Source organism: Melospiza georgiana, chromosome 1 (assembly GCF_028018845.1).
Source record: "Melospiza georgiana isolate bMelGeo1 chromosome 1, bMelGeo1.pri, whole genome shotgun sequence".
Classification (NCBI taxonomy): Eukaryota; Metazoa; Chordata; class Aves; order Passeriformes; family Passerellidae; genus Melospiza; species Melospiza georgiana.
The window spans coordinates 143,418,627-143,445,814 of NC_080430.1; the positions used below are offsets into that span (position 1 = coordinate 143,418,627).

General features: G+C 39.8%; 2 protein-coding genes across 3 annotated transcripts in view; one reads left to right on the plus strand and one right to left on the minus strand.

Moving 5' to 3' along the window:
- Positions 1 to 2,334: 2,334 nt before the first annotated feature.
- On the minus strand, positions 2,335 to 26,842 carry WASHC5 (WASH complex subunit 5). Of its 2 annotated transcripts, none has more exons than XM_058023217.1 (29): positions 26,757 to 26,842; positions 25,519 to 25,819; positions 22,906 to 23,051; positions 21,765 to 21,849; positions 21,393 to 21,493; positions 20,250 to 20,442; positions 19,549 to 19,701; positions 18,651 to 18,764; positions 17,388 to 17,559; positions 16,481 to 16,608; positions 16,040 to 16,169; positions 15,098 to 15,210; positions 14,290 to 14,456; positions 13,605 to 13,680; positions 12,800 to 12,910; positions 12,546 to 12,686; positions 11,002 to 11,082; positions 10,251 to 10,352; positions 9,469 to 9,648; positions 8,920 to 9,044; positions 8,382 to 8,544; positions 7,558 to 7,660; positions 7,367 to 7,446; positions 5,933 to 6,036; positions 5,309 to 5,438; positions 5,087 to 5,183; positions 4,531 to 4,684; positions 3,814 to 3,901; positions 2,335 to 2,760 (listed from the first exon to the last, which is right to left on the minus strand). In XM_058023217.1, exons 2-29 carry the CDS (start codon positions 25,702 to 25,704, stop codon positions 2,704 to 2,706), a joined length of 3,480 nt encoding a protein of 1,159 aa, XP_057879200.1. In that variant the 5' UTR covers positions 25,705 to 25,819; positions 26,757 to 26,842; the 3' UTR covers positions 2,335 to 2,703. The 2 variants fall into 2 exon arrangements, with proteins under 2 accessions (XP_057879200.1, XP_057879208.1); XM_058023225.1 differs by lacking the exon at positions 26,757 to 26,842 and adding an exon at positions 26,688 to 26,703.
- Positions 26,843 to 26,898: 56 nt separating this feature from the next.
- The window catches only part of NSMCE2 (NSE2 (MMS21) homolog, SMC5-SMC6 complex SUMO ligase), a 126,304-nt gene continuing 126,014 nt past the window's right edge, over positions 26,899 to 27,188 (plus strand). Inside the window, 2 exon segments of the mRNA XM_058031473.1 lie at positions 26,899 to 26,994; positions 26,997 to 27,014. Of these exon segments, the coding sequence (XP_057887456.1) occupies positions 26,899 to 26,994; positions 26,997 to 27,014 (114 nt within the window).

Genomic DNA, 27,188 nt, shown 5'->3' on the forward strand with positions numbered 1-27,188 from the left:
GTTAAAATCCCTCCCCAACCTGAAAACCAGGTTACTGTGGCATGGGTTCAGTTTTGCAAATGCTGATTTAGAACAGGTGAAACAACAACACTCAGTGGTGCTGAACCCCACAGATCAGAAGTCAGTCCTTCAGCAGAGGAACAGGATGGGAACACATTTAAGCAATGTGGGCATTCAGGACTCCATGGGAGCTGCTGGGATGCATTCCTGGATGTGAGGAGAGCAGGCAGGTGTCAGAGAGAGGCTACTCTCAATGTCCTGTGAATGGTGGTGCTGATCCTGAGGCCTGAACACCTCTCCTGTCTCAGGGACAGCAAGGAGGAGGATGAGGAAAGCTGTAGGACAGCCAGCCTCACCACAGGCCTTGGGAAGGTGATGAGACAAACAGACCTGGAAATCATTCCCAAACATACAAAGAACAAGTAGGTGCTTGGGAGTACTCAGCATGGATTTACTAAGGGAAACCCAAACTGAATGCACTGGCTCCACACTGGGGCCCAGGGGATTGTGATGTGCACCATGATGTCTCCAGTTTCTAGAGGAGCACTCAGGGGCTGATACTGGGGCCAGAGCTGTTCAGTGTCTTTGCTGTGACCAATGGACCCCCAGCAGTTTGCAGGTGATACAAACCCACAAGGAGCAGCTACAGAGCAGAGGGGTGTGCTGCCATTCAGGGGCACATGGACAGGCTGGAGAAGTGGTCCAACACAAAGTTCATGATGTCCAGAAACTGCTGGAAGACAGCTTGGCAGACAGGTTGTTCCTGGGGAAAAGTTGCTTCCCCCTGGATTTCCCTGGAATCCTGGGAAAAATCAGTTCACTCCTGCAGCAGTAACCACCAGCTGCTGGCATATCTGCTAGCAGGTGGCAGAGATGAAACTTCTGTTGGCTCATCCCTGGCAAGAGACATCTGGGTGCTGAGCTCAGAGCTGGACTGCCCAGTATGACAGACAGGGACAGACTGAAGGGCCATGGAGGCAATTAACAGCTTGGAGCCCTTGTCATAGAGGAGAGGCTGAGAGAGCTGAGACTGCTCAGCCTGGAGAAGAGGAGGCTAAAAGGGATCTTATTCATGTGGACAAATATTCAATGGATGGAGGGAGTAAAGAAGAGTGACACTCAGTTACAGTCAGCGGTGCACAGTGACAGGAGCCAATGGGGAAGAACTGAGACATGTGAAATTCCATTTGAATGCAAGAAAAAACTTCTTTCTGTGTTTAGGTGGTCAAACACCTGCACAGATCACCCAGAGAGACTGTGGAGCCTCCATCCTAGGAATACTCCAAACTCAACTGGCTGTGGGCCTGAGCACCCTGTGCCAGCTGCCCTGCTCTGAGCAGGAGTGTGGGCTGGACAGGCCCCCAACAAGGGACTTTCCCTTGAGCTGTGGCCTCTGCCTCCTCTTTTTCAGTCTGATAATCACCAGGCTGTCCCTCTGATAGGGGAACATCTTCTGCTGCCAATTCCACAGCAGCTCCATGCAAGATAATTAAGCCAGGTGTAAAATGTTCCACGCTGTGGAAGCTTGGAAGATAAGGGGGCTTGTTGTGCATGTAGCAAGCTCTGAAAGCTGAGCCAATCAATAATTATTGTAATAACAGCCAAGGATTGTTGTGGCTGGAAAGGGGCAATAGGAGGAAGGGAAATGAGAGACAAATGTCCTTGTTCTGGCTCATGGAGATAAGCACAAGACAGTCAAGAAACTTATCTCTAGGTAGGGAAAACTTATCTCTAAAAAAGTACTCCCACAAAGCCTGGGTGTGCACCCCAGGACACCCCATCAGCTGGACTGGTGATCTCTTTTTCTCTTTCTTCCTTACTTTCTCTCTTTCTCTCCCTCTTTAAACCATCTTTCTTTCTCTATCCCCCTTGTCACCCCACCTTTCATCCCACTGCTTTTCCAAGCCCCACTGCTGTGTGCTCAGGCAGGAGGTCAGGGACTAACATATCAATTCCCATTCAAATGTGTAATTTACTAACAAAACTTAAGAGTTTTTGTGAACTCTCTTATTTCTGTCATTCCTTTTGACCACAAGCATCTGTGAATCTTGGGTGCTCCCTTCAGCTTAAGGCTGGGACATTGCATGTACCATGAGTTAAAATTATGTGACTAAGCATCTTGTTCCCAACATTAGAAATGTTACAGTTACATTAATATTTGTGCCTTTAATTAGCCTAACAGGACTTTTCAGCTGTAAATATTTAATTATTTTATGTCCTCTATAGAATTACACTAACTTTGTAGCACACAGGCAGACATCAAACCTCTTTACACTGTATATGCATTTTCACTCCTGGTTCTTTTAAAAAGAAAATTGTATTTGGAATCATCAGTCTTGGCAAACTATCCAACACCTTTATTTCCAATTTCACTGTTCATTTCTGATACAAAAGTCAAACTTCCACAGATAGTTCTTCAGAACAAAAAAATCTAAATGATTTATACATTAACAATTACATGCAGCATTTATAATGTGCAGTACAAAATGTACACTGTTTAGAGGAGATCCACGCTGTGTATCATGCCAAGATTTAAACAAGGGTTATACAGATTAGTGCTGATGGTTACATTTCACAGAGACAGCTGTAGGCACTGCCTTGAAGCAAAGAAAAGACACAGTCCTGAACAGCTGTACTTGCCTCACCCTCAGGCCCCAGCTCCTCATTTCAGGTTTGGAGAAAAGCCTTGGTTCCTGTCCATATTCATAGAACGGTTCTGAATTCATCAAAAATGAAGCTTGGCACGTGTGCTTCAACAACCTGAGGGACACAGGAAGGCACAGTGGGGCACTTGCATTATCCATCTGTTGTCCATTCATCCATTACAAGCACATCAGATCCATGACTGGAGCACACACACTGCTGACCTGAGCCACTCTGGCATCAGGATGTGCTCAAAGCAAGGGAGGAACAGCCCAGCCAGGGCTGGGAGGAGCTGCCAGGAGCCCAGGAACAGAGCAGGACTGGAGGAATGCTGCTGTGCTCTCTGCTGGGCTCCACACAGCATCACCTGCAGCTGCAGGACTGACACAGGGACCTTCCACCACACAGAACTGTGGGCTGGGAAGAGGAGACTGGAAGAATCTCACTCTCCTCATTGTGAATATTAGCTGGGAAATGGCTGTTGAATGTTTATTCAAGAACCACAGAGGTACAGCTTACGTATAGCAATCAGGATTATGACTTATTTTGAACACTATATATAAATAATATATCATCTTCAAATGTAGTTAAGTTGCATTCAAACATGAAACAAAGTCTCTCTACAAGTAGATTTTTGGCATTTCCCTTGCATGTGAGACAAGGAAGCTGCCTGGGAAATCAGCCTTTGGCAGGAAGTGAAGGAAAGACTGGATACAGTGTTTCACCAAAATTTGGATTTTCTAATTAGCTTCTTGCCCTGTGTTTAGAATACTGCTAAGCTTAGTATTACTTGGAAATACCTTGGAACTTCTATTTTATTTCTTTCCTTCCCAACAGCACCCAGCATTATACACTGAAGGTTAAATTTAACAGACTGGTTTGAAATTAGCACAAAGGTGAAATCCTTTATTTATCAGTATTCATCTATTTATTCCTGTAATAATGGGACTGAACTCTACAAACCAGGGCTGCTGCATCAGCAGGACCCTGAGCTGTTATTTGTTATGTTGGCTCATTTGTAGCACAAATGGAAGGTGTGAGCAGTGTCTCCCTGGCCAGATTCCTTCCTTGGCTAAAGTGGAGTGGGAGCACACATTCCCTGCTCCTTTATCCTGGGAAAATGGTTGGGATATTTGGGGCCATATTTAGAGACATGGAATTCTTTCTCACCTTTCTTGGTAACTTGGTGTATCGAATGTAATCTTCCAGGAACATGAGGGCACCCACTACATCAGCAGGCATTTCTGGAATCTTCTGGCTAAAATTAAACCACCATGGAGATCACACACTTATCAACCACTTACTTGGATTAAATTACCTGAAAATGCCAGCCTTCAAATAGCATCATTTCTATTAGGTGTCATGTGTTTCTATTACAAATAGAAATTGTGTTTTAATCTTCTATTTAGTAAAACATATTGTTGTTACTGTCTAATGCAATCATGGAATGGTTTGGGCTGGAAGGAACCTTAAGGATCATGGAGTTACAACAGCCCTGCCATGGGGAGGGACAATTTCCACTGGACCAGTTTTCTCAAGGGCCCTACCAATCCCAAGGGCCTTGAACACCTCCAGGCATGGAGCATCCACCATTTCTCTGTGAAACCCATTCCAGTGCCTCACTGCCCTCATGGGAAAGAATTTCCTCCTAACATTAATCTCTATGTCCCCCTTCTTTTAGTTGAAATCATTCTCCCTTTTCCTGTCCCTGTCTGACCATGTAAAAAGACCCACTCCACCTTTTTAGTAAGATTCCTTCAAGTACCAAAAGACTGCAAATGTCAACTATACTCTGCTAGAACAAAAATACTGAAAAAGCAGTGCTTTTCCACTGCTGAAGTCCTCTTCACAGAGGTGATACCTCAGTAAAAAGTAAAACATGGGTACCTTGTGCACTGCTCCATCGTTGAACGAATAAACTGACCAATCAGAGCCAAAAATTGTTCTGTGTATCTTGAGTGGAACTGTTTCAACAGGGTAAGGAGCCCCAGAACCAAAGGCAGCCAGTCAATTTGATCAGCTGGCCGCTTGCACACCACTCCTGCACAGAAAAAACCCAAAACAACACATGTTTATAAACCAGAATATATTCTTATAGCACAGGCTAACTTATGTAATGTACTCTTCATGGCTTTTTTTGATGTCTCCCCTTCTGCTTGCCCACACAAAAAAAGTCCAAAACTAATGTAACAACTGCATGTCTTCCATGGTGAATGGCTTAATGATATTAACTGAGGCACAGGATGGAATGAGAAACCCAGGAGTCTGGATTCTGCTTCCTACCTTATTGTATTTGACTTAAATAGTATAACAAAACTGTCTGAACTGAACTGATAAAGTCAGGAACTGTATGTTTTCTATGCAGGCAATTTTACTATCTTCTCTACAGATAATTTCACATAGGTTTTAATTAGATTTAGACAAACAGCAACTTACACATTACCTAAATTTCTGTTGTACTGAAGTTTGGGAAACTGAGAAATGAGGAATAGGAAGTTGACGGTGGGAAAATATGGCAGACGTTTTGTTGTTATGTAGATCTGAGGGGAAAAAAAAGAGTAGTACAGACCTTCTAAATATTATTTTTTTCTCAGTTAAAAAAAATAGAAAGAAAAAAAAAATAGAAAAAAGCAAACTGCACCAAGCCCCAGAATGTATGCCTGACCTTATTTAATGGGTTGTGAATGCCAGCAGCTTCCAGATAAGCTGTGATTTCATATAAAAGAGTGTTGTCTTCTTTAGGATAAGGTAGTAATGGGTTTTGATAATGTGCTTCAATGTCAGCCAGTATTGCTCTAAAAGGAAAACGGATTATATTAAGTAATTTTAAAAATTATTCCCAAATAAACCTTACATGATGCCCACATGTCATACTAATATAAAAATTTCAAAGATACAAAAACCTCTACATGGCCACAATCAAGAGTAAAACACCTTTTCTGGAGTACCTTTTTACAAACATCATATTTGATTCAAAATCAGCACCACATATATTCTGTTCCCTTTTCTCATCTAAATGTGACTTCAGAACCAGGTATAATCAAATGCTATTAGAAACTGCACATTCAAACTAGTTACTTGCCAAGTATTTATTTTTAATGTTTTTGCTGGGTTAAAATTCAAATACTGATCAACAAAAACCTGCACACAAATCAGATGCCACATTTTGCTATAGATTTTAGATTTTGTAATTATCGATTTTTGTAATTTTAGATTTTAAGGATTGCTGAGCTTATAACAATTACATCACAATGATACAAGCAGCTCTTCAGCACATTTTGCTTCTTACTTATTGAGATTTTCCAAAGCAGCAGCCAAATGCTTGGAGTCAAACCTGCAGGAATAATTTAATTGATTGGTAATCTGTCGTCTTAAAATCTGCATCTGACCAACCTGTGGACACAAACACAAAAAGAGTGGTGTGTTATACTGAATGCAATGAAGGAAGAGTGGAGCCAAGGACTGACCCCAGCTGCACAGTGCACTCAGAGCAGAGATGCAGTCACAGTGCCTGAAGTTTACACAGTGACAGTTCCTGGTCACAGGCACAGGCCAAAGGAAAAGGGCACAAAAAAGGCACCAGGTATAAAACCCCAGTTACTTGCTTTTCACTGGTCAGTGAAAATGCCTCTACTCTGCTTTCCACCTCTCTGTACATCTTAGGGTCAGCACAGCAGGAGAAGAAAACATGAGAAAGGCTAATTGCAGTCAACCTTCTTCCCTGGCCTTTCCTCTTCACTCCAGTAACATAAACATCCACAGCACTCTGAGAAATGCTGCTCTCCATATATCATTACAGAAACAACATAAAGAGATAAGACAGTGGGACAGCTTGTTTAAATCTCCAGCACAGAACAATGCCTTCTGTGGCAAGGCAAGTCTGGGAAATGCTACTGCTCCCAACTTTATCCTTGGGCATACCATGGTCACAAGGCACTGAGGGGAGGCTCATGAGTTCCTGACACTGAACACTAACTTAGTCTGCCCAAATCAGATCTCTAGTGCCAGACTCTGCTTTTGGTGAATGATTTCTTATGAATCTCAGTGCTCAGCACTTTGTGGAGTGTGAGGTGACCACACAAATGAAGCTCAGGAGCTCTCACAAACCCAAGCCTGTTTCACATGTGATGCTACATAATTTCAAGTCAATATAATACAACATAGCAAAATAAGCAGATTAAAATATCACAGAATCACAGCACCATTAAGATTGGAAGAGATCCCTGAAATCATTGAGTCCAACCTACGACCAAACACCACCTTGTGAACTAAACCCTGGCACTGAGTGCCTCATCCAGTCTGTCCTCAAACACCTGCCAGTGACTCCACACTTCCCTGGGCAGCCTGTTTCAATGTTTAACAACCTTTTCTATGAAGAAATTCCTCCTGATGTCCAACCTCAACCTCCCCTGGTGCAGTTTGAGGCCATGTCCTCTTGTCCTGTCACTGTTACCTGGGAGAAGAGGCCAACCCTCACCTGGCTGCAGCCTTCTTTCAGAGAGCTGTAGAGAGTGGTAAGGTCCCTCCTGAGCCTTCTCTTCTCCAGGCCAAACATCCCCAGCTCCCTTAGCTGCTAGTCACAGGATTTACCCTCTAGAGCCTTCACCAGCTCTGCTGCCCTTTTCTGGACATGCTCCAGCACCCCCATGTCCCTCCTGAATTGAGGGGCCAATATAACCAGAGAGCCTCGACTGAATTCTAACAGTAAGCCACATGAACCTACCTTCATTATGGAGTCTAAATAAGCTGTCCAGATCTTCTGTGTTTTTGCAATTGCTGCAGAATAAACCTTGTTTGAATTTGCTGAGAAAAGAAGAAGGGTGAGGCATTAAAAAAAAGAACAAGTAAGAAGGGAAATAAATGCAAGAGTACAAAGACAATTGCTTTCTTCCATGTTAACCAGGAAGCACTTACCTATGATTCCTTTGAGGGGACTGACAGCACTCATGAGCGCCTTTAAGGTATCTTGTACTGACCGGTCACGCAATATACTTTTCTGAAACATGCTGAGGAAATTCTAAATAAAAGAAAGAAACAAGTAAGTAAAATTATCACACATGCACTCTATGATTAATCTTGATGGCACCGGAGACACATTTTTTAACAGCAGGGGAAGACTATTTGCATAGACAAAGAGTCTTAACAAAGAGTGGAGGAATTGTGTAGTTACAATTTTTGCTTTTTGGAGTTATGTTAATCAATGTTAGGACATTAAGAAGATACCCCTTGTCAGTATCTAATATCCACTCTGGACAAGGAGTAATTCAATTTTTCAGGAAGAACTGTGTTGATACTTATTTCCGCTAGAATCTCTAACAAGGATAGAACTAGATTCTTCTCAGGAAACAAAAAAACTTGGTTTCACATAACAGGTACTAGAGAAACAGCAATTTCACAGCATTGACACCTTATGTATCATGGTAGACCCAAACAATCTTTGTTGATATCGAGACAGAAAAATAGAAGATGACCTGAAATCAACTTTTAAGTACACACATAGTGTACACCTTCAGAAATCGTGCCCACACAACCTGGAATTAAACAGCACCATTTACTTAAGAGCACCAACTTCCATAATTTCCTCTGTAACTGAAATTCTCACTTTTGTAGTTGAACAACCATTTTTCATTTAATTTTGATTTAATTTTGCCATTTCAGTAATTAACTTTATAAAAAATTTATTTCATTATTAAACAATAAAGCATTGTGGCCTTGAGAAAGTGAAGTTCAAAAATTACCTGCAGCTCCTTTACAATCATGAAACACAGCAGCCTGTCTAAGCCATTGAGACCAAAGGTACCCAAGGTATCTTGGATCTCTGAGAAGAGACGACTATTGGTTACTTCCTGATGAGTTTTGATATCATACCAGGTATTCATCTGGTCAATGTAACACGTGATTCTGAGGGAAAAAATCAGCAAACAACTTCAGAAAAAGCTGCAGACAGTTCCTGTGACACTCTCAGTATTGAGTTACCTTTCTTAGACAGATGAGAAAGACTCTCCAAGTATGCCCAGTGACGTTTAGCTATTCCTCTCTCCACCAGGGCTCTGTCACTCATCCCTGATTTCTCTTTCCTCCATTTGTTTAACACAGTTTTCCTTCTTAGACTAAAATCACCACTTTTCTAGACTAACCTTTAAAATGTACAGGATGGACTGGGTAAATCTGATTTTAGATAAAGGCATGACAGCTAAGGAAAACCTGTCTCTTGTATTTTGATTTGTGTATGGTGGAATTGAAGCTATCCAATGCATGGTGACACAAAGTACTTACTTTGGATCTGTGATCCTCAGGATTTCTCTGCAAAGACGACCAATAAATGTTACAGATTCATCCACAGGTGTGAATTTTGGTATAGGAATGTGAGTAGACTGGTATATACTTTGCCAGTCTTGAATCTGAAAGATAAGTTTTACAGTAATTTGTAGTGTTCCCATTGCACCTTTTTAATTTAGAAATTTTCCTTTTGTTCAATTTAAAAGGAGCACACTGTAACACAGTATTGTAAATTATACATAGCAGAACACTATAAAAACAGCAAAACAAAAAGCAAAACAAAAGCAAAGAGAAGAATGAATCTTTTACAAAATGTACTAAAATATTCTATTTTGGGTACTTTCCTTTTATGTACAAATAATGCAGGGGAGATGCCTGCAACATTTCAGAATAAGCTGGGGGCAATTTTACACAGTAGTTAGCACATTCAGCTAAAGTCACAGTGGTATGAACAATGGGTATACATGCTCCATCAGTCACAGGCTCTAACAGCCAACTCTAAAGACATCTATCAACTTTTTTGTTGTTTTTGGGTTTGAGTAGCACCTTTGTTCTTAAGAAGTTATTGCACTCCTGCTCCACGTTGTAGTTAATAATACGAGACACTTCCTCCTGCCAAATTTTTAACCCATATATGTTGACATAATCCTGGATATATTCAAATGATCGATGGAACCCATCCATTGTAGCTGCCATTTCCTTCAGTTTGGGCATGAGTTCACTTGGCTGGAGACAAACAACAAAAAGATAAAACCAGAACTGTGAACAGGTAGAATTCAAAGAAAATGTAAAAGGCTTCTAAATACCCTTAGAGAACAACCTCTAGAGCATCTCACTGTGGTCCAGCCAGATCTGAAAAGCACTGAGAAATTTATCAGAGTTTGATATTGGAATTAATTTTTACTAAATATTTTTCCTCCCACTTTTTGTATTTATTTTTGCCTTCAGTGGTACTATTGATTGATCTATGAGATTCAACAATCTGAACAGGATCAAAACAAGGAGTCACTCCTTATTTTATCATTGCCTATCAATGTTTACTTGACTTATGTGACCTGTCAGTCATCACAGACAAAGGCAGTACTGTGAATTCAGAATTGGCAGGACAGTTTGGAATAGAATAAAAAGATGGTTTTTAATTCTGTGTACACTTGGCAGTTTATAAACTCATTTGAACATCAAATAAAGAATTCCAAATAACCTTCAGTAGTCCAAAATTATTTTTACAAAAAGGAAATCCATACATAAAAGTATAAATTATTTTTTAGAGGGCAGTATAATAAAAGAGGTCCCTGCACACCCAAGATATATAAAAAATTAAAACCAACCTTGGCTCTAGGATTAAAGATGAGGCCCCTGTGAAGAGCCAGGGCGACCCGTTTTACCAGCTCCTTCCTTATTCCATCCTCTAGTAACTGTTTTGGGTCCACCTAAGTAGAAGAAACACATTTTCTTTAAAGTCAGAAAGCTATAAAAAAATATAAAGGATTTATTTTGTACCAAGAAAGATATTAAATACTTCTGATGAACAGGAAAGCACTGTTAACAGATGCACTTAACCACCAGAATATGTTCACAGAATAAAAAATTTACATACTTCTACTAGAGAATAAATAATTTCTTTAATTCCCATATTCAAATTTTGTTCATGATCCACTGAGAATGTTGTACAATTCTAATAAGCCAGTATGCCTTAAGAAGTGTATGTTTCTTCAAGAATACTTGCTTCTAGTTCTCAATGAGGTATCAATGTAGCCTTGATGTAAAACTACAGGACAGATCATAGCAATGGAAGAAACAGCTCTTCAGAAAAGAAAACTCTTCAGGTTTTCCAGCAGGAAACCCCCAACAATCACCAAGTACAGTGGATGAATCTATTAACAATGGGAACTGTGGGTTCCTAGGAACCTGAAAAAACTATAGTTCTTATCTGGCTGCCAATTGAGGCATCACTGTTTGAAAATTTGTGCGCAAACCTATATTTTCTTGCTGGTTTATTTTTCCTTGAGGTGTCATATATTGTGCGGAAACCTGTGCTAAACCAAACAACCTTTTCCTATTGAAATAACGGATCATTACCTTTATGATACCAACTAAAGTAGTTTTCATCATGAGGATACCTTCAGTGAAGATTGAAATTGCATGGGTTAGCTTGGCAACCTGTAACAGAAAAAAAATCACTGAAGTGATTCAACAAGTGTAAATAATTACTCTAAAAAAAATCCTTGTTTCCCAGTGGTAGCTTCCTATTTTAGATTTAAATAATACTTTCAATTTTACATTTTGTTATAGACTTACTTAAAAAGTTACCTTTTTTTTAGTCAGATAAATAGAAGTGTATTAGCAGTAGGAAAGAACAGGTACCTCTCAGAGGCTTCAGAGGGATTACAGAAGGGAAGACCAGCCATATCTTGTGTGCACAAATATTATGGACAAACCTCTGAGCTGGTACCTTTGAGCAGGCTGGGAACACAGCTCACAGTAGTTATTCTATAATAAATCCTGCTGCCACCATGAGTCCACCTCAGTATTTCCACTGATATAATATGGCAGCACCTCAGTATTTCCACTGATATAATATGGCAACTCTGAGCATGAGGATAATAATAACTGTAACTAATTGTAAAACTTCACTTGAAGTTTTACAATTAGTTACAGTTATTATTATCCTCATGCTCAGAGTTCAGACAAGCCAGTCTTCTGCCCTTCAGGTGTTTACAATACAGAATAGAGAAGACACTTCATATCTACAGTTCAACAGAAACTGGAAGCGTAAACAGCTTTAGTATAATCTGTTTTCCTTTTACTGTCTCAAAAGAAAACATTACTGAACACTGCCTTCTCCTTCACTCCTGCCCACACACAAGCCAGACTCACTTGAAAAAGTCTCATGGGGGAGTTTAAACCTAATGTTCAGGTCTGAACATCAGCTTAATCAGAGATCACAGCTTGTTTGCAGAAAACACCTAACAAGTGAGCACTTTGGCAAAATCTCCGGGGAAAAGCTGGGATCTTAATTGATTATTAGATTCTCTGGGAGAAAGACTCGCTGATCTGCTCAGGTTTTTGTGTTGCATCTTCCTCTACTGAAAATAAAACCATGTAATTTTAATGTTTGCTCACTCTTCCAGACTGGTTACAATGCAGAAGAAAAACCAGAGACAAAATAAACAACAGCAGCTTTATCTGGTCAAATCAACGTGCCTCCATCCTCTCCTTATTTGAGAGCAGCAAAAAGCTTAACCTTGCTGGCTTGTTCAGTCTTTGACCTTCTCCTCTTGGAACAAGAATGGCAAATGTGGAGGGCTTCATTCCAGACTCAGGTTTTCATCCTCTCCAATAAATAAATACATATTTATGCTCATTTAGAAATTTACTTAGATTTTTTTCCTCTCCTTCTCTACAAGATCAAAAATTTAAACTTCTACAAACAGAAGCTCAAAAGTTACTCATCTGTTCTTGTGAAACCTAAGGTATGCTCACAATAATACCCATCAGTTTAAGTCAACAAATGTAACTTCACTGTTAAACTGTAACTCTATGGAGCTTTGTAGATTTAAACTTAGGTTTAAGTTGGCCACCTAGAAGGTTTGCTTTTTCAGAATTCCCTGTTTTAACAGCACCTCATATCGTGGTCCCAGCTGAGCATAATCTCGCAGCTTGTCCTTATCAAGGCGAGTAGGCACTTCAATAATATCGTGTGTCTGGAGCTTTATGATTTTGAGAAGAGATGTAAACATGCTTTCTGGAATTATCTGTAGAACCTTTGTAAATGAGAGAAGAAACACCCACAGTCAGTATATTCTCATTAAGAAAATAATCCTCAATTAAGAAAAAATAATTAGAGAACAAAGCATTACACCTTATAAGCACCCACCTTTCTCACATAGGAGACCAGCTCTCCAGAGTAATACTGGGACACACTGAGGAGGTCGGGACTGTTCGCTTGATTGATGCGGAGAAGTGGCAAATCAAGAGCAGAAGCAAGCTAGAAATAAAGTTAACACTTTAACTTCACATTTCTTTTTCTGAGGAAACTTATATGCTAAAATTCTCTTGCTCAGGCTCTTATCCTACAACTCAAAGTACTAGATTCTTCCTAAGGAGCAGTGTTATACCAGGCTTTCCAAGCAAAAAAAGTCAAAGAAGTCCAACAGTCCGTCAGGCTACCTTCTCTAAGATGGTTAAAATCTAAACAGCTGCATGGGACATTTCAGTTGTAATTTTATATTCCCACTCACACTAATCCCTATTCTTATTTCTACAGATGATATTTTCATCTGAAACTAGAGCTTCATCAACAGACAAAGGGAACAGAGAACGTAAGTTTTTAAACTCCTTCAGCCTGCTCTGATCCATATGCAGAAGATCCCATCTGTGCACCAATGCCTCCAGAAAGCAGCTGTAATAAGTAGAAGCTGGACAAGAGACTTATTTGCTTAACAGCAGGAATACAATTGCTGCATTATAAAAACATGCATAACTTGGTTTTATTTTCATTAAAACTAACCTTAATTTAATTTAATTTAATAGTGAGGTAATTTAATACTGTCTAAAAAAACTAGACATAGGAGATGCTGGTAAAATGAAGCCTTAACTGATTTCAGAGCATAAGGCCTTTTAAACAAACTGCTTGAATTGAGCTGCAGTGTTCAAGTACATTCAGTGTTGTTCATACTTACCTTTAGGAAAGTGGCTCTGAGTTTAGTTACCATAGATGGACTGACTCTTATGCTGTCTTGCATAATAGATGTAAAGCTGGGGTAGGAAACAAACAAAACAAATCAGCTTCTTCCCTGGAACTGTTATTTTTAACTGTTTAATTCTATGTCAACAGCACCAGTGTAATGTGTAAACAGCACAGGAGATCACTAACAAACTTCACTAGAGGAGGATTTAGGTCAGAAAAACCCTATATGAAAAAGGGGAGATGAGACAAAAGATGAAACAACAGGGAGTGTTTTCAGCCACGGCAATGAAGCAGCAGCTCAGCAAAATCCCACCATAGAAACAGAGTTCTTGAGCATTAGTCTTTCCTCATTTGTTTTTGGTTGAAAAATGAACTCCAGTATTTTGGAGAACACTTAATAAGACTAAAGGATGGAGACAGGAGGTTAACAAAGCTGTTAGAACAGCATAGACAGTAAGAAGTTACACTGTAATTTAACCTACAGTTAACAACCTGAGAAGGATGTATGTTAATTCCTATTCAAGCTGATAATAATTCAGTATATACAACTCACAGAACAATGCTTCAAGACTGTTTTTAATTGAAACACTGATAGTGTTAATAACATTTATGCATGTGATTTCCCACAAGTTTTACAAATGGTCTCTGACTGGAAGAAAAAGTTCCTGCTAACATACCTGTCAATTAATTGCCAAGCATAGGAAAGATCACCAACTATCTGCATGGTGATCAAGACCTCTTCTTTAATGTTGATAGTTCGGATCATCTGATGGAGAAATTTGCGGGTGTCAGCCAGAAACTGGCAAACTTGCAGGTTACTTTCCAGCTGGTGAAACTCTTGGACCTATATTTAAAAAATAAACAAATAAAACTCATAAAAGGACTCTTTTTTTGTTGTTTTCTATTCATCTTTAAGGACAGCAATACAAACATAATCAGTAAAGTGACATATTACTTCTGGATGCTAGTAGCAGTAAAACACTTAAATCCTGGCCTGTAATAGAGAGTATTAACAATAAATTTCACAAAGTTATTAAAGGAGGTGTCCTGTGAAACATCACTCTGAGTACTCTTTTATATCCTGGAAATAGTAGAAGCACACACAAAAAATACAGATTTTTTTTTTAAATTTTGCCTTTTAAATAAATCTTTCTAATTTCAAATGAATTTATTTTCAGAATTTCTAAAAAAGGAGTAGTATTGCCAAATAATGCTAAACACTGAATTAATTTCTTTGAAAAAACCGACAAGCCCTCAGCTACAGGTAGCATGACCTTTTGTACTATATCCTTATTTTACAATACCAAGGTTTATACAAAACTCCTGCTCACTGTAGATATGTAACAGCAAAGATCAAATAGATTTCAACAGCTGTTAAAATTCAAATCTGTTCTGCATCTCTGCTATCAGAAGTCAGTACGTGTGTGAAGACTGCTGCTGTTCCAGAAGGACAAGGTCATTTATCTCAAAATGTCTTTGCCATACCTCTTCCAAAGCTTGTATTAGCTGCACGGTTTTTCTGCCTGCTGCAGTGGAATCATCATAGTTCAGAGACATTATTTGCTTGGAGATTTCTCTGAACCAAGCCTGGAGATTTTCTATGAAAAATTAAGGAAAAAAAAAATAAAACCTCTACATATATGATAGGCATCAAAAATGCAGGGAACTTGCTAGTCAGAAGAAAAAAAGCTATACACACAGGAGATTATTTTTACAAGTTCTTATTTCACTGGTACATTTATAGTCTTTCGACGTGTACACTTGTAAAGCGGCAAATGCTCAGGTAAATTTCACATGCAACATTAAAAACACCTACCAACATAAATGGGCATTAAAAAATCTTATTTTCATGAGTTCAAGAGAAAAAATAGGTGTTTCAAAAAACAGTGCAAGGAATTTGGAAAGAAGCACAGATTCCACTTTTAAGTCCTTAGAGAACTAGAAGAATACCACTCAGTGTAGAGAACAAGTAAAAGAAGGTTTTCTTCTTTTAAAAAATGCTGATACAATTGAAATCCAGGTTACAGCCAGGGAAAGAATTAGGGAAGAGGTTAAACCATCCCTAAATTTAATGGGCATGGTCTTCTCACTCCTTTGTACATAGAACATGGTAATGTGAGCTCCATTATACATACAGAAGTGAACTGATATTTTATAGTTTTAACTGGTATATCTAAATAAATGAATGAAAAATAGTTCTAAAAATAGGGCCACCTAAATATTAGGTACCTAAATATTGCTTACATATGGAGTATGTGCAGAAAACCTAAAAAAGGCAAGAGCTACAGAGACCTCTTTGGCAGCTGAGGGACATGAAAATTGTTCCTATATTATCACTATTAGACTCATGTATTTTATTTTGGTATCACTTTAGAAATATAAATTGAAATAACTTTTTTCCCTCATAGTACAATTTTTAATAATTACCATTTTTCTCCACTCTAGTAAGAGGTTTAACTCCTGAGAAGACATCAGCAAGCTCAGTCATCCTTTCAGATCCCTCTTTTTTATAGTTCTCCCATTTTGCTTGTTTTTCTGACAGCATCTGCTTGAACATCTACTGAAACCCAAAGCATTTGGTTTACAAAACTGGCAAGGAGGCAAATCACAATAGAGAAAATAAAATACTTAAAACAGATGGAACCGACTAAGTGATTACTACAGAACTTCAAGATCCTGACAGAATATTAAAAATAAAATTAAAAATATTAAGCAATACAGACAGTGGGATGTACATACAGTGACAGAAGCATACTGAATTTTATAGAACAGTACAACGCAGATTTTTTGATTTTTAGTCACTTTTAAAAATACCCAGTGATTTTTCAGGTTAGAGATCTTAGAAGACTCTGGTTAGCAGCACATTACCTCTTTTAAAATGAATTCAAATTGAGCTGTATCCAGAAGAAGCTGGAAAAGGATCCTGGAATTGTACCTTGAGTCTGTTAAAATTTGATCCTTTATCTGGCGGAGACGTTTGTTATTTGGATCACAAGCTGAAAATGGAAAGACAACATTTCTCCACTGTTACACGGAATTTGGCCAAATTTTTCAATCTTTGTAAATACATTCTTTTTTAACAGTTTGAAGGCAAAAAAATTTTGCTCTGGTATGTAAATCCCCACTTGTTTCCATTTACATGGACTATTCCTTTGAATAGAATATAATTAAAGTTTCTGTGGTGCTTCAGCCTTCTTAAGACTTCTGCAGGCTTCTGAAACTAAATGTGAATTTAGTCCCTCTGATCAAGAAGACCCAAGATCAGTATTTCTAAAACCATCACAAAAATTGTATGGAGGTGGAACAGAAACCCTCTTGCATATCAAGAACCCTTAAAGACAGCACAAGCATTCAAATAAGGAAATGTCTAAATAGGTCAGTTTACACACCCAAACTCACATGAGAGACATTACTCAACAGTTTCAGCTGAATTTCAGTTCAACAGAACAAAAACCTCAGTTTCAACCTGTTAATTACTAACATTGTAAGAAACTGGCCACTGCCTTCTTTTTGGAGCTACATAAAACTTTCAGAATTATGTTTTTCTGCAGAATATTATTCAACATCATGACTTCTACTAATTTTTGTATTGGTGTTCAGCTCACAAGAACTGAGGAAACTCACGTGCTGTTTCAGACAAGGTTTTAGGAAACTATTTGCAAAACAACAGCTCAACAATCTCCTGCAAACAGCAGAGGAAACTGCTGACTTCAACAGCAGCAGAACTGAACTTCCCCCTCAGTGGAGCAGGACTGAGAGCTCAGCAGTGCCTTACTGGTGTCTGCAGTGTGCAGCATCAGCCAGCGGATGGCCACGTTGCAGTCTCGCAGGCAATTCAGCAGCTTGGGAATGTTGTCCAGCACCAGCTCCTCCCTCAGACAGCCCTCCTTGAGGAACTGCTGCACCTGCGTGTGCACTCGCTCCGTCACTGCAGCGTACCTGCTGGCCTTGAAACACAAGGCTTGCATCAATAAAATCCTTGCCTCAAATAGAATACACCAGGCTCCTGAGAGCTTAGCGGGCACGCAGTTAAAAAAAAGTGCTATAAAAATTATTATCATTATTAGTAGGCAATATTATACACTGTAAGTGCATGACAAAGGATGCAAGATAAACTTTAAAGCAAGGCAATACTTGTATAGGATTTATACAGCTCTCAAAGTAAAGTGAGAAATACAAGAAGTAGATGTCGCACAAGTATTTCTCACAGGTGGTCAGGGTAAAAACCCTTAGGAATAAAACTCTGGAATGACCTAGAGAGACCCAGAAGCTAAAAACAGACACATAGAGCCGGGAGAAGACTTTGATAAGCAGTATTCCCATGTCAGAAAACAGCCTGCACACACAGCACACATGTTCCCAGCAAAAGTAGTTCAAGAGTCCAGGCCACACAGGAAGCATAATGTTTCAAAAATGCAGACTTTTTATATACTCACTTAAATACTCTCTAGGAATTATTCCTAAAAAATGGTACTAATATTTTATTGCCTAATGGGAAAGAAAACAAAAATCTACCATAGAACTGAGATACTTATTTGTCACTGTTGGTCATAACAAACTGAAGAACACACTGTATTTAAGAAGGCTTCTCTGTATTTATTTTACAGCATGCTGTCTTTTTATACTCTTTCACAAAGTTTATACCTATTCACTGGTCAGAATACAGCAACATAATCTTTACTGGAACAAAGTGGCCTGCCCCATGTTTATCTCCCTCTTTCCTTTGTTTCCAGGCTGACAGCCTTGGTAAAGTTCCTTTCAGGAGCAAAGGCAACTCTTATCAGCTCCTCTCTTTCACTAACCCCTTCTGACTCACAGACCAGCTGTGAGCCCCTTCCACACATATTATCAATTGAGTTCTACTTGGTTAACTTCTTCCCTAAAGATGAAGGAAAAATTTCTACTCGTATTCCCTAAGTTTGCCAGACAATATGGTACATACATTGCAGGCAGGAAGAAAAGACCCATGCATTATTGATGTCATATACTTCAGATGCCCACACATCTTGCTAAAAATACTTAATGCTGGCTTATGTACCTGCTCTTTGACATTTGAGAGATCCAGTGTGTAGTTGAGGGCAGTTTTAGCAGCTTTGTAGGGTTCCCATGCTTCTGCCAGATTGACAGTGATTCCCATGTAAATGCTAATGACCTAAAATTGGAAGCAGAAAACAAGAAGTTGTATTTATGTGACTATTAAGAAAAATACAAGGTTTGCATTTAGCAGTATGACAGAAAGGGATATGCTGTGGCTATAAATAAGAGATAGCTGAACTTTTTTGGTAGCAGTACTTTTTGGTGTATCACCTTCGGAAACCAAGAAGAAGACTTTGAAACAAAAGGCACACAATTAATTAGAAGCTTTGTTCTGAAAACAAGATGAGAGTTCTTTCAGTAACTATATATGATACTTTTTTCTACCTGATTTCCATGATGCTCTAAAGAAGAGCAAATTCCAGTGCTACAGAAGGAAGAAATTCTTCGCCAAGAGAGTGATGAAGCACAGCCACAGGTGTTCATAGAGGCTGCAGAGTCATCACCTTAGACATTTCCAAAGCCAACTGGGCAAAGCCTGAGCAGCTTGATTTAGCTTTGAGGTCAACTGTGCTTTGAGGAGAAGGCTGGATTAGAAAATGCCTATAATTCCTTCCATCACACATTTTCCTGGGACTTATTTTATCTTGATGGTATTAGGGTGTAGTTGACTGAAGCATTTAAGACAATAAATTACACTTTCAAAGGACAGCCTTCCATGCTTATCCAGAGTGTTTGACTTGAACTGCTTTACTCTGAACAAAGTAAAATTTCCACAGAGAAGAATCTGTTCTAGTTTTAGGTTATTATTACATTTCTATAACACATACTCTAACAATAATTTCAATTTTTCTTATAACATGAAATCCAGGGAACAGTTTTAAAACAGAATTTATCTTTACCCAATTATCTGGGAAGTATTTGTCCACGATCTCTCTCATTTTTGCTTGCTGAGTGTGAAGAATAGAAGGGTCAAAATACAGTATGACATAGAGCATAGCAGCCTGAGTAGCCAGGGCAGTGCTGCGGTGTTCTGGTAATGGATATGCTGAAACCTGGAAAAAGTAACAAAACAAAGCTGAACATAATACTGTGCATCATAAACCACCTGAAAATATTATGGGACACATTAAAGAGTGTGGTATATAGATACTATGGGGCAAGAAGTTTATTTAGGTAAGCTGGACATGCTTATTCATACAGCATATTTACCAGATGTATTGCCAGAGTGTAAATGTTGACTGCATAGATGTGTGCTACTTTTAACAGGCTACAGTAAGATTTTGCTATGCTGTAAATGACTCAAGTAAGACATGTCCAATCATAAGACATTAAACAAAAATGGTGCTTTTTACTGCAAGGCTGGCCAAGTACTGCAGCAGATTGCCCAGAGAAGTTCTGTGGTTTGTACCTCTGGAGATACTCAAAATCCAACTGGGTGCAGCCCAGTGCAACCTGCTCCAACTGACTCTGCTTGAGCCAAGTCAGACTAGCTGACCTCCCCTCTGTCATTCATTTTTTTCTGTACTTCATGGCTGAGTAATTGACCTGAGAATCAATTTGATTCTCCTTCAAGGCCCTCTTTTATCTCAGGGCAGCTTACCTGGTTGTAAATGTCATCTGACCGCAGGCGGCCGATTACCATGCTAATGAACGTTTCACTTATAGGAACCCTGCTGAAGTAGCTCTCAGGGTAGTTTGGAGGTCTTTTAGCTCCAGGCTGGCTGGAGTATCCGGTGCTTCGAAGCAATTTACAAACATCATCTAAATTGGAGTCAGCAGAGGATCGGGCTGCACTGTTTTACAAAAAAAGAGGAACAAAAAAATGAGCTATATGACTTAGTAATTTCCTTTTCTCCCACCCCTTGTTACCACGCCCTTCTCACAAGAAAATTAATAAATACTCAAGTCTAAAGGAGGTTTTTGATTTTTATTCCATTAACATCATGTTATGGGACACGGATGAATGTCCATACTGAAATTTCAGGTAAGCGGAAAAGCACGAACAGAAAATTAAACTCAGGAACAGAAAGAAGGAGCTTTATATTCAGAGAAGAATTTGTTCCCTTTTTTCCCCCCCTTCTTTTTAAAATTTTCATTTTCTTTCTCTCCATCTCTGAATTCCCCTTGTCAATTCACTCCTGCATTCCAGAGTTAAAGAATTTCTCATTATATACTGGGAGACATAAACATAGTCAAAGCAGCACTTTACACGTGTGGAAGAATTTGCACTGATACTCTTTAAGCCCCCAGCTGTTATATCCTGATACTCTTTAAGCCCCCAGCTGTTATATGCTGATTCTGAGAACCTATCCCGTAAAACTTGTTACTGATTTACCTAATAAAGTTCTACAAGAAGTCTGACTTGCATTACATTTGTCACCTAGGTAGTCTGGACTTTTCAGAAAGTTTCCTTGCATGTTTGGGAACCTGTGACACTTTCACAGGTGGCACTTGCAGCCTAAAAGCTTTAGCCTAAAGTTTATTTGTGGACTTCAAATGTCTGTTGTAACAGAATGAAAAATCTGTTGCTCGTTTTGCAGCTGAACTTGCAAACACAGCTAAAAGCTAAAGCAAGGAATATCTGCTGATATTCAGAAAGCTCTGCTGAATTATCTGTATAAAGTCAGTTGATGAAAAATGTGTCAATACTTCCATTTGTCTTAATTCAATGACCTAGGTTACTGAACATACTGCAGGTTACACATCTCAGCCTTGAGTGCTCCTGTACACCAATATACACCACCTGTATCGGTAGTAGGAAACCAACATTCTTTCTCTGACTTCTCCTTCAATCTTCTGGTCAATGACCAGTAGCATGACTCCATATAAATACAGGGCTTCACACTGTTTGGAAAGGGAAAGAATGAAGAAAGAAAATCACATAAACATGATTTTGCAGCAACATTTAAAGAAAAACACATATTGGCAAACTAACCCAATGTCAACTACGTAGTCAACACAACATGAAAAGTGGCAGCCTGAAGATTTTTGCTCTTTGTCCTCCTTGAAGTAAGCCACAGCACTTCCACACATTTGGTAAACTTAAATTTTTGTCTAGCTTGGCACTTACTAAGTGGGTTAATTTTCTACTATTACAAAACTAGTCAATACTCACTAGAAGCTGTTTTCCATCTTCGTTGAGGAGGACGGTTTCTAATGTTTGCTGAATGTAAATTCCTTCATTGAGATCATCTAAGTATCTAGGAATCATGACAAAAACTTTGGTCATTGACTATTTTGCTCTCAAACTAAACTCAGTAAGTGACATCTTCTCTGAAAGCCAACAGATGCATCAGAACATTTCCCTAGAACAAGCAGCATGGTATTTTTCATAGGATTTTTCCTAAAAAATTTTTCCTAAAAAATGAGAGACTGGAACCCCTAGCTAGTGCCAACCAGTTGGCACAAAGTTTCCTTCCATATCCTGATGGTGTATGTGAAAGACACTGGAGGATACCTGGCAGCTCAAAGCTCATCCTCCTAATTTTGTCATGGGTGAATACACCCTGGGAAGGCTGCCATGCAATAATGCAGTAAAACTGTGTCATATTTTCAAGTTATCTAAGTATATCTCCTTGGAAATACCATAAATTGATCTCAATTGCAATTCGGAAGGTAGAGCTAGAAATAGCATATGTTAACCTGAATTAACAGAAGATTTATTCCTATTAAAGGATTTTCCAGTAACACTACTTAATAAGTAATATCAAACATTTGATCTTTTCACATAACATCAATAATAAAACCAATTCTCATGTTTAAGATTCTCAGTAACTTTTTCTTAGACCATTTAACGAAGTTTTAATTTTGCTTTTTAGATGTCAGATTAGCAAACCTGAGAATATGGCAACTTCACTGAAAAATTTAGTTCAAGAAAATAATGCCAATGAAAGTTAAAAAACCCCAAACTATCTGACACTCTGTTTTGCAAGACCAAAAGAAAATTGCTTAATAATATGGATTCTTCTTTTATAAAAAAAAAACCCAAAAACTTCAGCACAATCTCTAAGATAAAAAAAAACTAACTCAAATTTACAATTGAGGAATTAAGGTAGAGAGGTTAAATCTTTTCAAGTCATATATTAACCGGGTAGAGAACTGTTGGAATAAATGTTAGTGTTTACTCCAGCAACCCAGGTTAGCTGGAATATGCTTCAACAAGGAGTATATTGGGTCTCTAAGAAAAAAGCTTCTCATCAATAAGACAAAACAGTAATCTGGTCTTTGAAAATCCGTATGTATTTAAGATACCATACCTGTTTAAATCTACAATGTATTTATGTACACTCTGAAAAGCTAAATAAAATCTTGTCAAAATTTCAATGTTGTTTTCACGAAATTCTTCATCTAAATCCAGTAACTCAGGCTTGGCTTCCAGTTTGCCTTCACATGTCTCAGGCCCCTGAAAAACAGAAACTCACCTTTAGAGACCATACTTAATACTTTGATCTCTACTTGACTTCTCTACAGTAGGACACAGACCATGTACAACCACCCCTGTGTGCAAACCAAACTTACCATTCCTTACCAAAACAAGGATCTGTAGTTTTCTAACCTATGGTAAAATATTGATTCCATAAAGATGAGTTTTACACATTGTTGCAATCTGCAATGACTTTAAATATGATTTATCCAATATAACCAATGGAAAAGAATAGTCAATGCTTTCAGTAAAGCCCCAATACACCTGAAAGCACTGGGTGCTTTCTGTAGTGCTCATACCCTGATGGAATTTTTTCCTTTACGCATTTCTTCTGGTTGATTTCTCAGATAGAAACCATAACATTTGGGATCACAAAGCTTAGTACCTTCTCATACATTCAAACTGCTTGAAAATATTAGACATGTTTTTCCCACAGACTCTACATCTAGCTCAGCACTCGTCTCCTGAATTAATTCTCATTAACAACCATGGGGGGAAAGGAGTTGGGATGAAGACCCTGACTTCCTTAAAGCAATAGTACAACTTTCCTAACCCTTTACCACCGTCATATTTCTCATAAGCACCATACAATCTTACCATCACTAACTAAATGAAAATAATGCTAAAGTTTAATTGGAAGTATTATTAGAATTTAATTGAAAATATCCAACTGACAATTTGAGTTTTAAAAAGGATTCTTCTGCTTCTCTTTGTGTGCAAAATATCTACATAAAACAAAGGATAAAAGCAGATGCCAAACTGCCATTGAAGTTCAAATGGACAAAGTAAATAGTTTCAACTTTCCAAATCTCTCCTCATTAAAAGATTCTAAGAATTGTGCATTGTCCTAGATTGCAAGACAATGTGTATTCTATTTGCCATCTTTTAGAGGTGTGGCAGTTATCTGTTAATTGGGCAGTTTTCTTTATCTCTTCCACAAACCAATCCTCCCTTGGGGAGACATCTGCAGTTAATGTGCCAGTGAGTGTCACTGCGTGGCTGATAAAAACTACAGCATCCCATTGTGAGATGCTCCACCCAGGGGGAGGAGCCAAGCATTCCTACCTGGATATAGTCTGATATTCTGGGACACCAGGACAGCCTTTCCACTGGATTCCCAGAGGTGCAGCTGTCTCTTCCACTGGATCTTCAGAGGAAGACTGATCCTTCTACAGGATCACTGCTCCAGCAGAACCACACCTGCCACTCCAGGAGGGCTGCAGCCACCATTCCAACTGGACTGCTACCAACACCCTCACCCACAGGGTATCTGGTCGTGTTCTGACTCTGTCAGTGTTGTATGGTTTCACTTTGTTTTGTTTTATTTTTATTTTCTTCCCTAATAAAGAACTGTTATTCCTGCTCCTATATCTTTGCCTGAGAGCCCCCCTTAATTTCAAATTTATAACAATTTGGAGGGAGGGGGTTTACATTTTCCGTTTTAGGGGAGGCTCCTGCCTTCCTTAGCACACACCTGTCTTTTCAAACCAAAACATGTGTACAGAAAGGGTGCATTTGCAGTAATAATATCTATAAATTCTCTAATCTCTGCTTTATCAGTATGACTTCTGAGGATTTATTTGGTTTTAATAGCACACTTATGCTTTCTTAACATTCAAAAATACCGAGGCTTTAAGGATTACTGTATTTCTTACCAATTACAGCTATCTGCTTTTAAATTTTCAAGTAATTTGTGTATTAAAAAAAAAGACTTCAACCAAGCACTTAGATCTAAAGGTAACTGTGAAATCATTTGTGCTCTGGGTTTTCAGTATCTAAGCCTCACAGTGCCTGAAATTTACAACTTTTACTACAATGAAACTGAATTAAATTTTAGAAGTGTCTCCCTTGCTTTATTACCACCATTTCTTGTATGGTACAGTCCAAATAAAGTCAGATTAGATAGTCTCTGTTGTTCCTTCTTAATCATGCTGGAAAATGACAGAGGGAACTTAGTACTGCAAGCCTAATTCTGAAAGGGAAATAAGGGCTTTCATGGACACTTCTCCTTGACTTATTTATTTATTTATTCAGCCCATGTGACAAGTCCAGAGGAAGAACAATCATAGCACTGTCAGACAGGAAAGCAGAAAGCAGTTTTCATGGCTGCAAAGAATAAGCTACAGAATAAGAGAAGAAAGATGGGCATACTGCCCACAGCACTGCTCTGAAGGAAAACAACCAACCATGCAGGCTCAGAACCTGCTGGAGGAAGGTTAATTTAGTGCTCCTGCAGGAATTACTACTACTACTACCTCCCCAGAATCCAATACTCACATTTTATATAATTGGTATCTACCAAAATTCACAGGCCAGATGACTCATCAAACATTTTGGAAAATGTAATAGTAATGAACACAATAGTCAGGAATGGCTGTTTCACAACCCAAAACATCCTCGTGTGGGACAGCAATGCTTTAAGTAGTTGAACAATAAAAGGATTTACCTTGAAATAACTGAAATCAAATATGATATCTCCATACTTCTGCTGATCAGCTTTGTCCTTTAGCCTGAAAACACCAGGAATAAATTCGGAAAGTCTCAGAAGTTCTGCAATGATGGCATTTCCACAGGAAACAATCCTAAGAATTGCCTGACCACAGAGATTGTTTTCAGCCAGAAAATCCACCATGGTGGAGCTGGATGTGACAGAGCAGCAGAAGTCCTGCAGTCTGATTCTGATCCTTACTCTTTAGGTTACTGCAAGCAGAAATCCTGATGAAGAAACGAGCTGCGCCATTAATAACCTGCAAAAACAAACCCACACACATCCAGAGTGGTTTATATTCATGTTTTTAGTAGTTTAATTTGTGGATATTTAAGCATACTCTCCAATATTTCAAATGATGAAATCTAAATTATCCACAGCTTTGTAAAATGAAAGAAATGGATGGAATTCATTTTCAGCATGTACACTGAGTTTGAGAAGTGACCTGTGTGAGCATGCAGGGGAAGTGTGATCTTTTGGAGAGCAGTTGAAGAACATTATTGAAGAATAAGACAGTCACAATAGTGAAGCAATCATGACCAGGTGAGGAGACTGGGCCCAAGGAAAGCAAAACCACTTCACAAAATGTGTTTTTAAGAGCCCCTTTAAAAATACAACCAAAGTGATCATAATGGGTTTTAGCAATAAGGAAAACTTTCATAGCAAATGGAAATGACACAGCTCTGTTCCTTCATTTATTGCTGAAGGACGAGCTTCCACGCTGTGCTTGTGCTTCCTGCTCATTTTCACTGATTCCCCCGTTTCCTGCGGGACACAGCGTGCAGCACCAAAAATAAGCGTCTGTGCTTCAGAAACATTTACGGGAAGTTATGACCAGGCTTGACTTTTCAGCAAACACTTCCCGAACCACCGCGATACATTTCTGATGACAGTGAGCTGTCCCAAGACAGTTCCGACCCAGAACGAGCGCCCGGAGCCCTCCCAGGTCCCCAGTGCCGCGGCAAGCTCGGCTCTGCTCCACAGGGCGCACAGCGGGCCCCGGACCGGCAGCGGCTCCGAACCCGGTCCGGTCCGGTCCGGTCCGGTCCGGTCCGGTCCTGTCTCGTCTCGTCTCGTCTCGTCCCGTCCCGTCCCGTCCCCTCCTCTCCCCTCCCCTCCAAACTCACGGTTTGCGCCCGGGCGGCCCCGCTCCCTCAGCGGCTCCCGCCGGCGCCCGCCCCGCCCAGCGCGCTCACCTTGCCCCGGCAGCGCCCGCGGGCAGGGACGGCGGCGGCTGCGGGCACAGAAGGATGGAGGGAGGGTGGGAAGAATGGGAGGGAGACGGCGGCGCTCCCTACGACGTAGCCGAGCCCTCTCATCACATGACGGCGCCGGCTGATGAGGCGGTTCCGCCCGCCCCGGTGCCCGGCGCTACCGCCAGCCTGCCTGTACCGCCGGGAGGGCGGCGTGGGGCCGCCCCCGGGGCAGCCGCACTCTCGGCCTGCGAGGACGAGGTGAGCAGCGGCCGCTGGCGAGCGTGGCTGTCCCCGCCGGCCCCGTCCCCTCCCCGGGTGAGGGCAGGGCTCCCCCGCGGGGTGCGGGAGCGGCGGCGGGACGGGTTCGGGGCCGGGTCTCGGTGCGGGACTGCCCGGCCTGCCCTGCCGCGGGTGAGGCGGCCCTGGAGCGCG

What these genes read in the sequence shown, in the direction of transcription:
- WASHC5 (XM_058023217.1), bottom strand. Translation starts at nt 25,704, where the DNA reads ATGGTGGATTTTCTGGCTGAAAACAATCTCTGTGGTCAGGCAATTCTT. An exon ending in GTTTCCTACTACCGATACAG is followed by an intron (nt 20,443 to 21,392) that starts GTGGTGTATATT and finishes TTTGTAAAACAG; the next exon opens with TGCAGCCCGATCCTCTGCTG. An exon ending in GCTTGGCAATTAATTGACAG is followed by an intron (nt 13,681 to 14,289) that starts GTATGTTAGCAG and finishes TTCCTACCCCAG; the next exon opens with CTTTACATCTATTATGCAAG.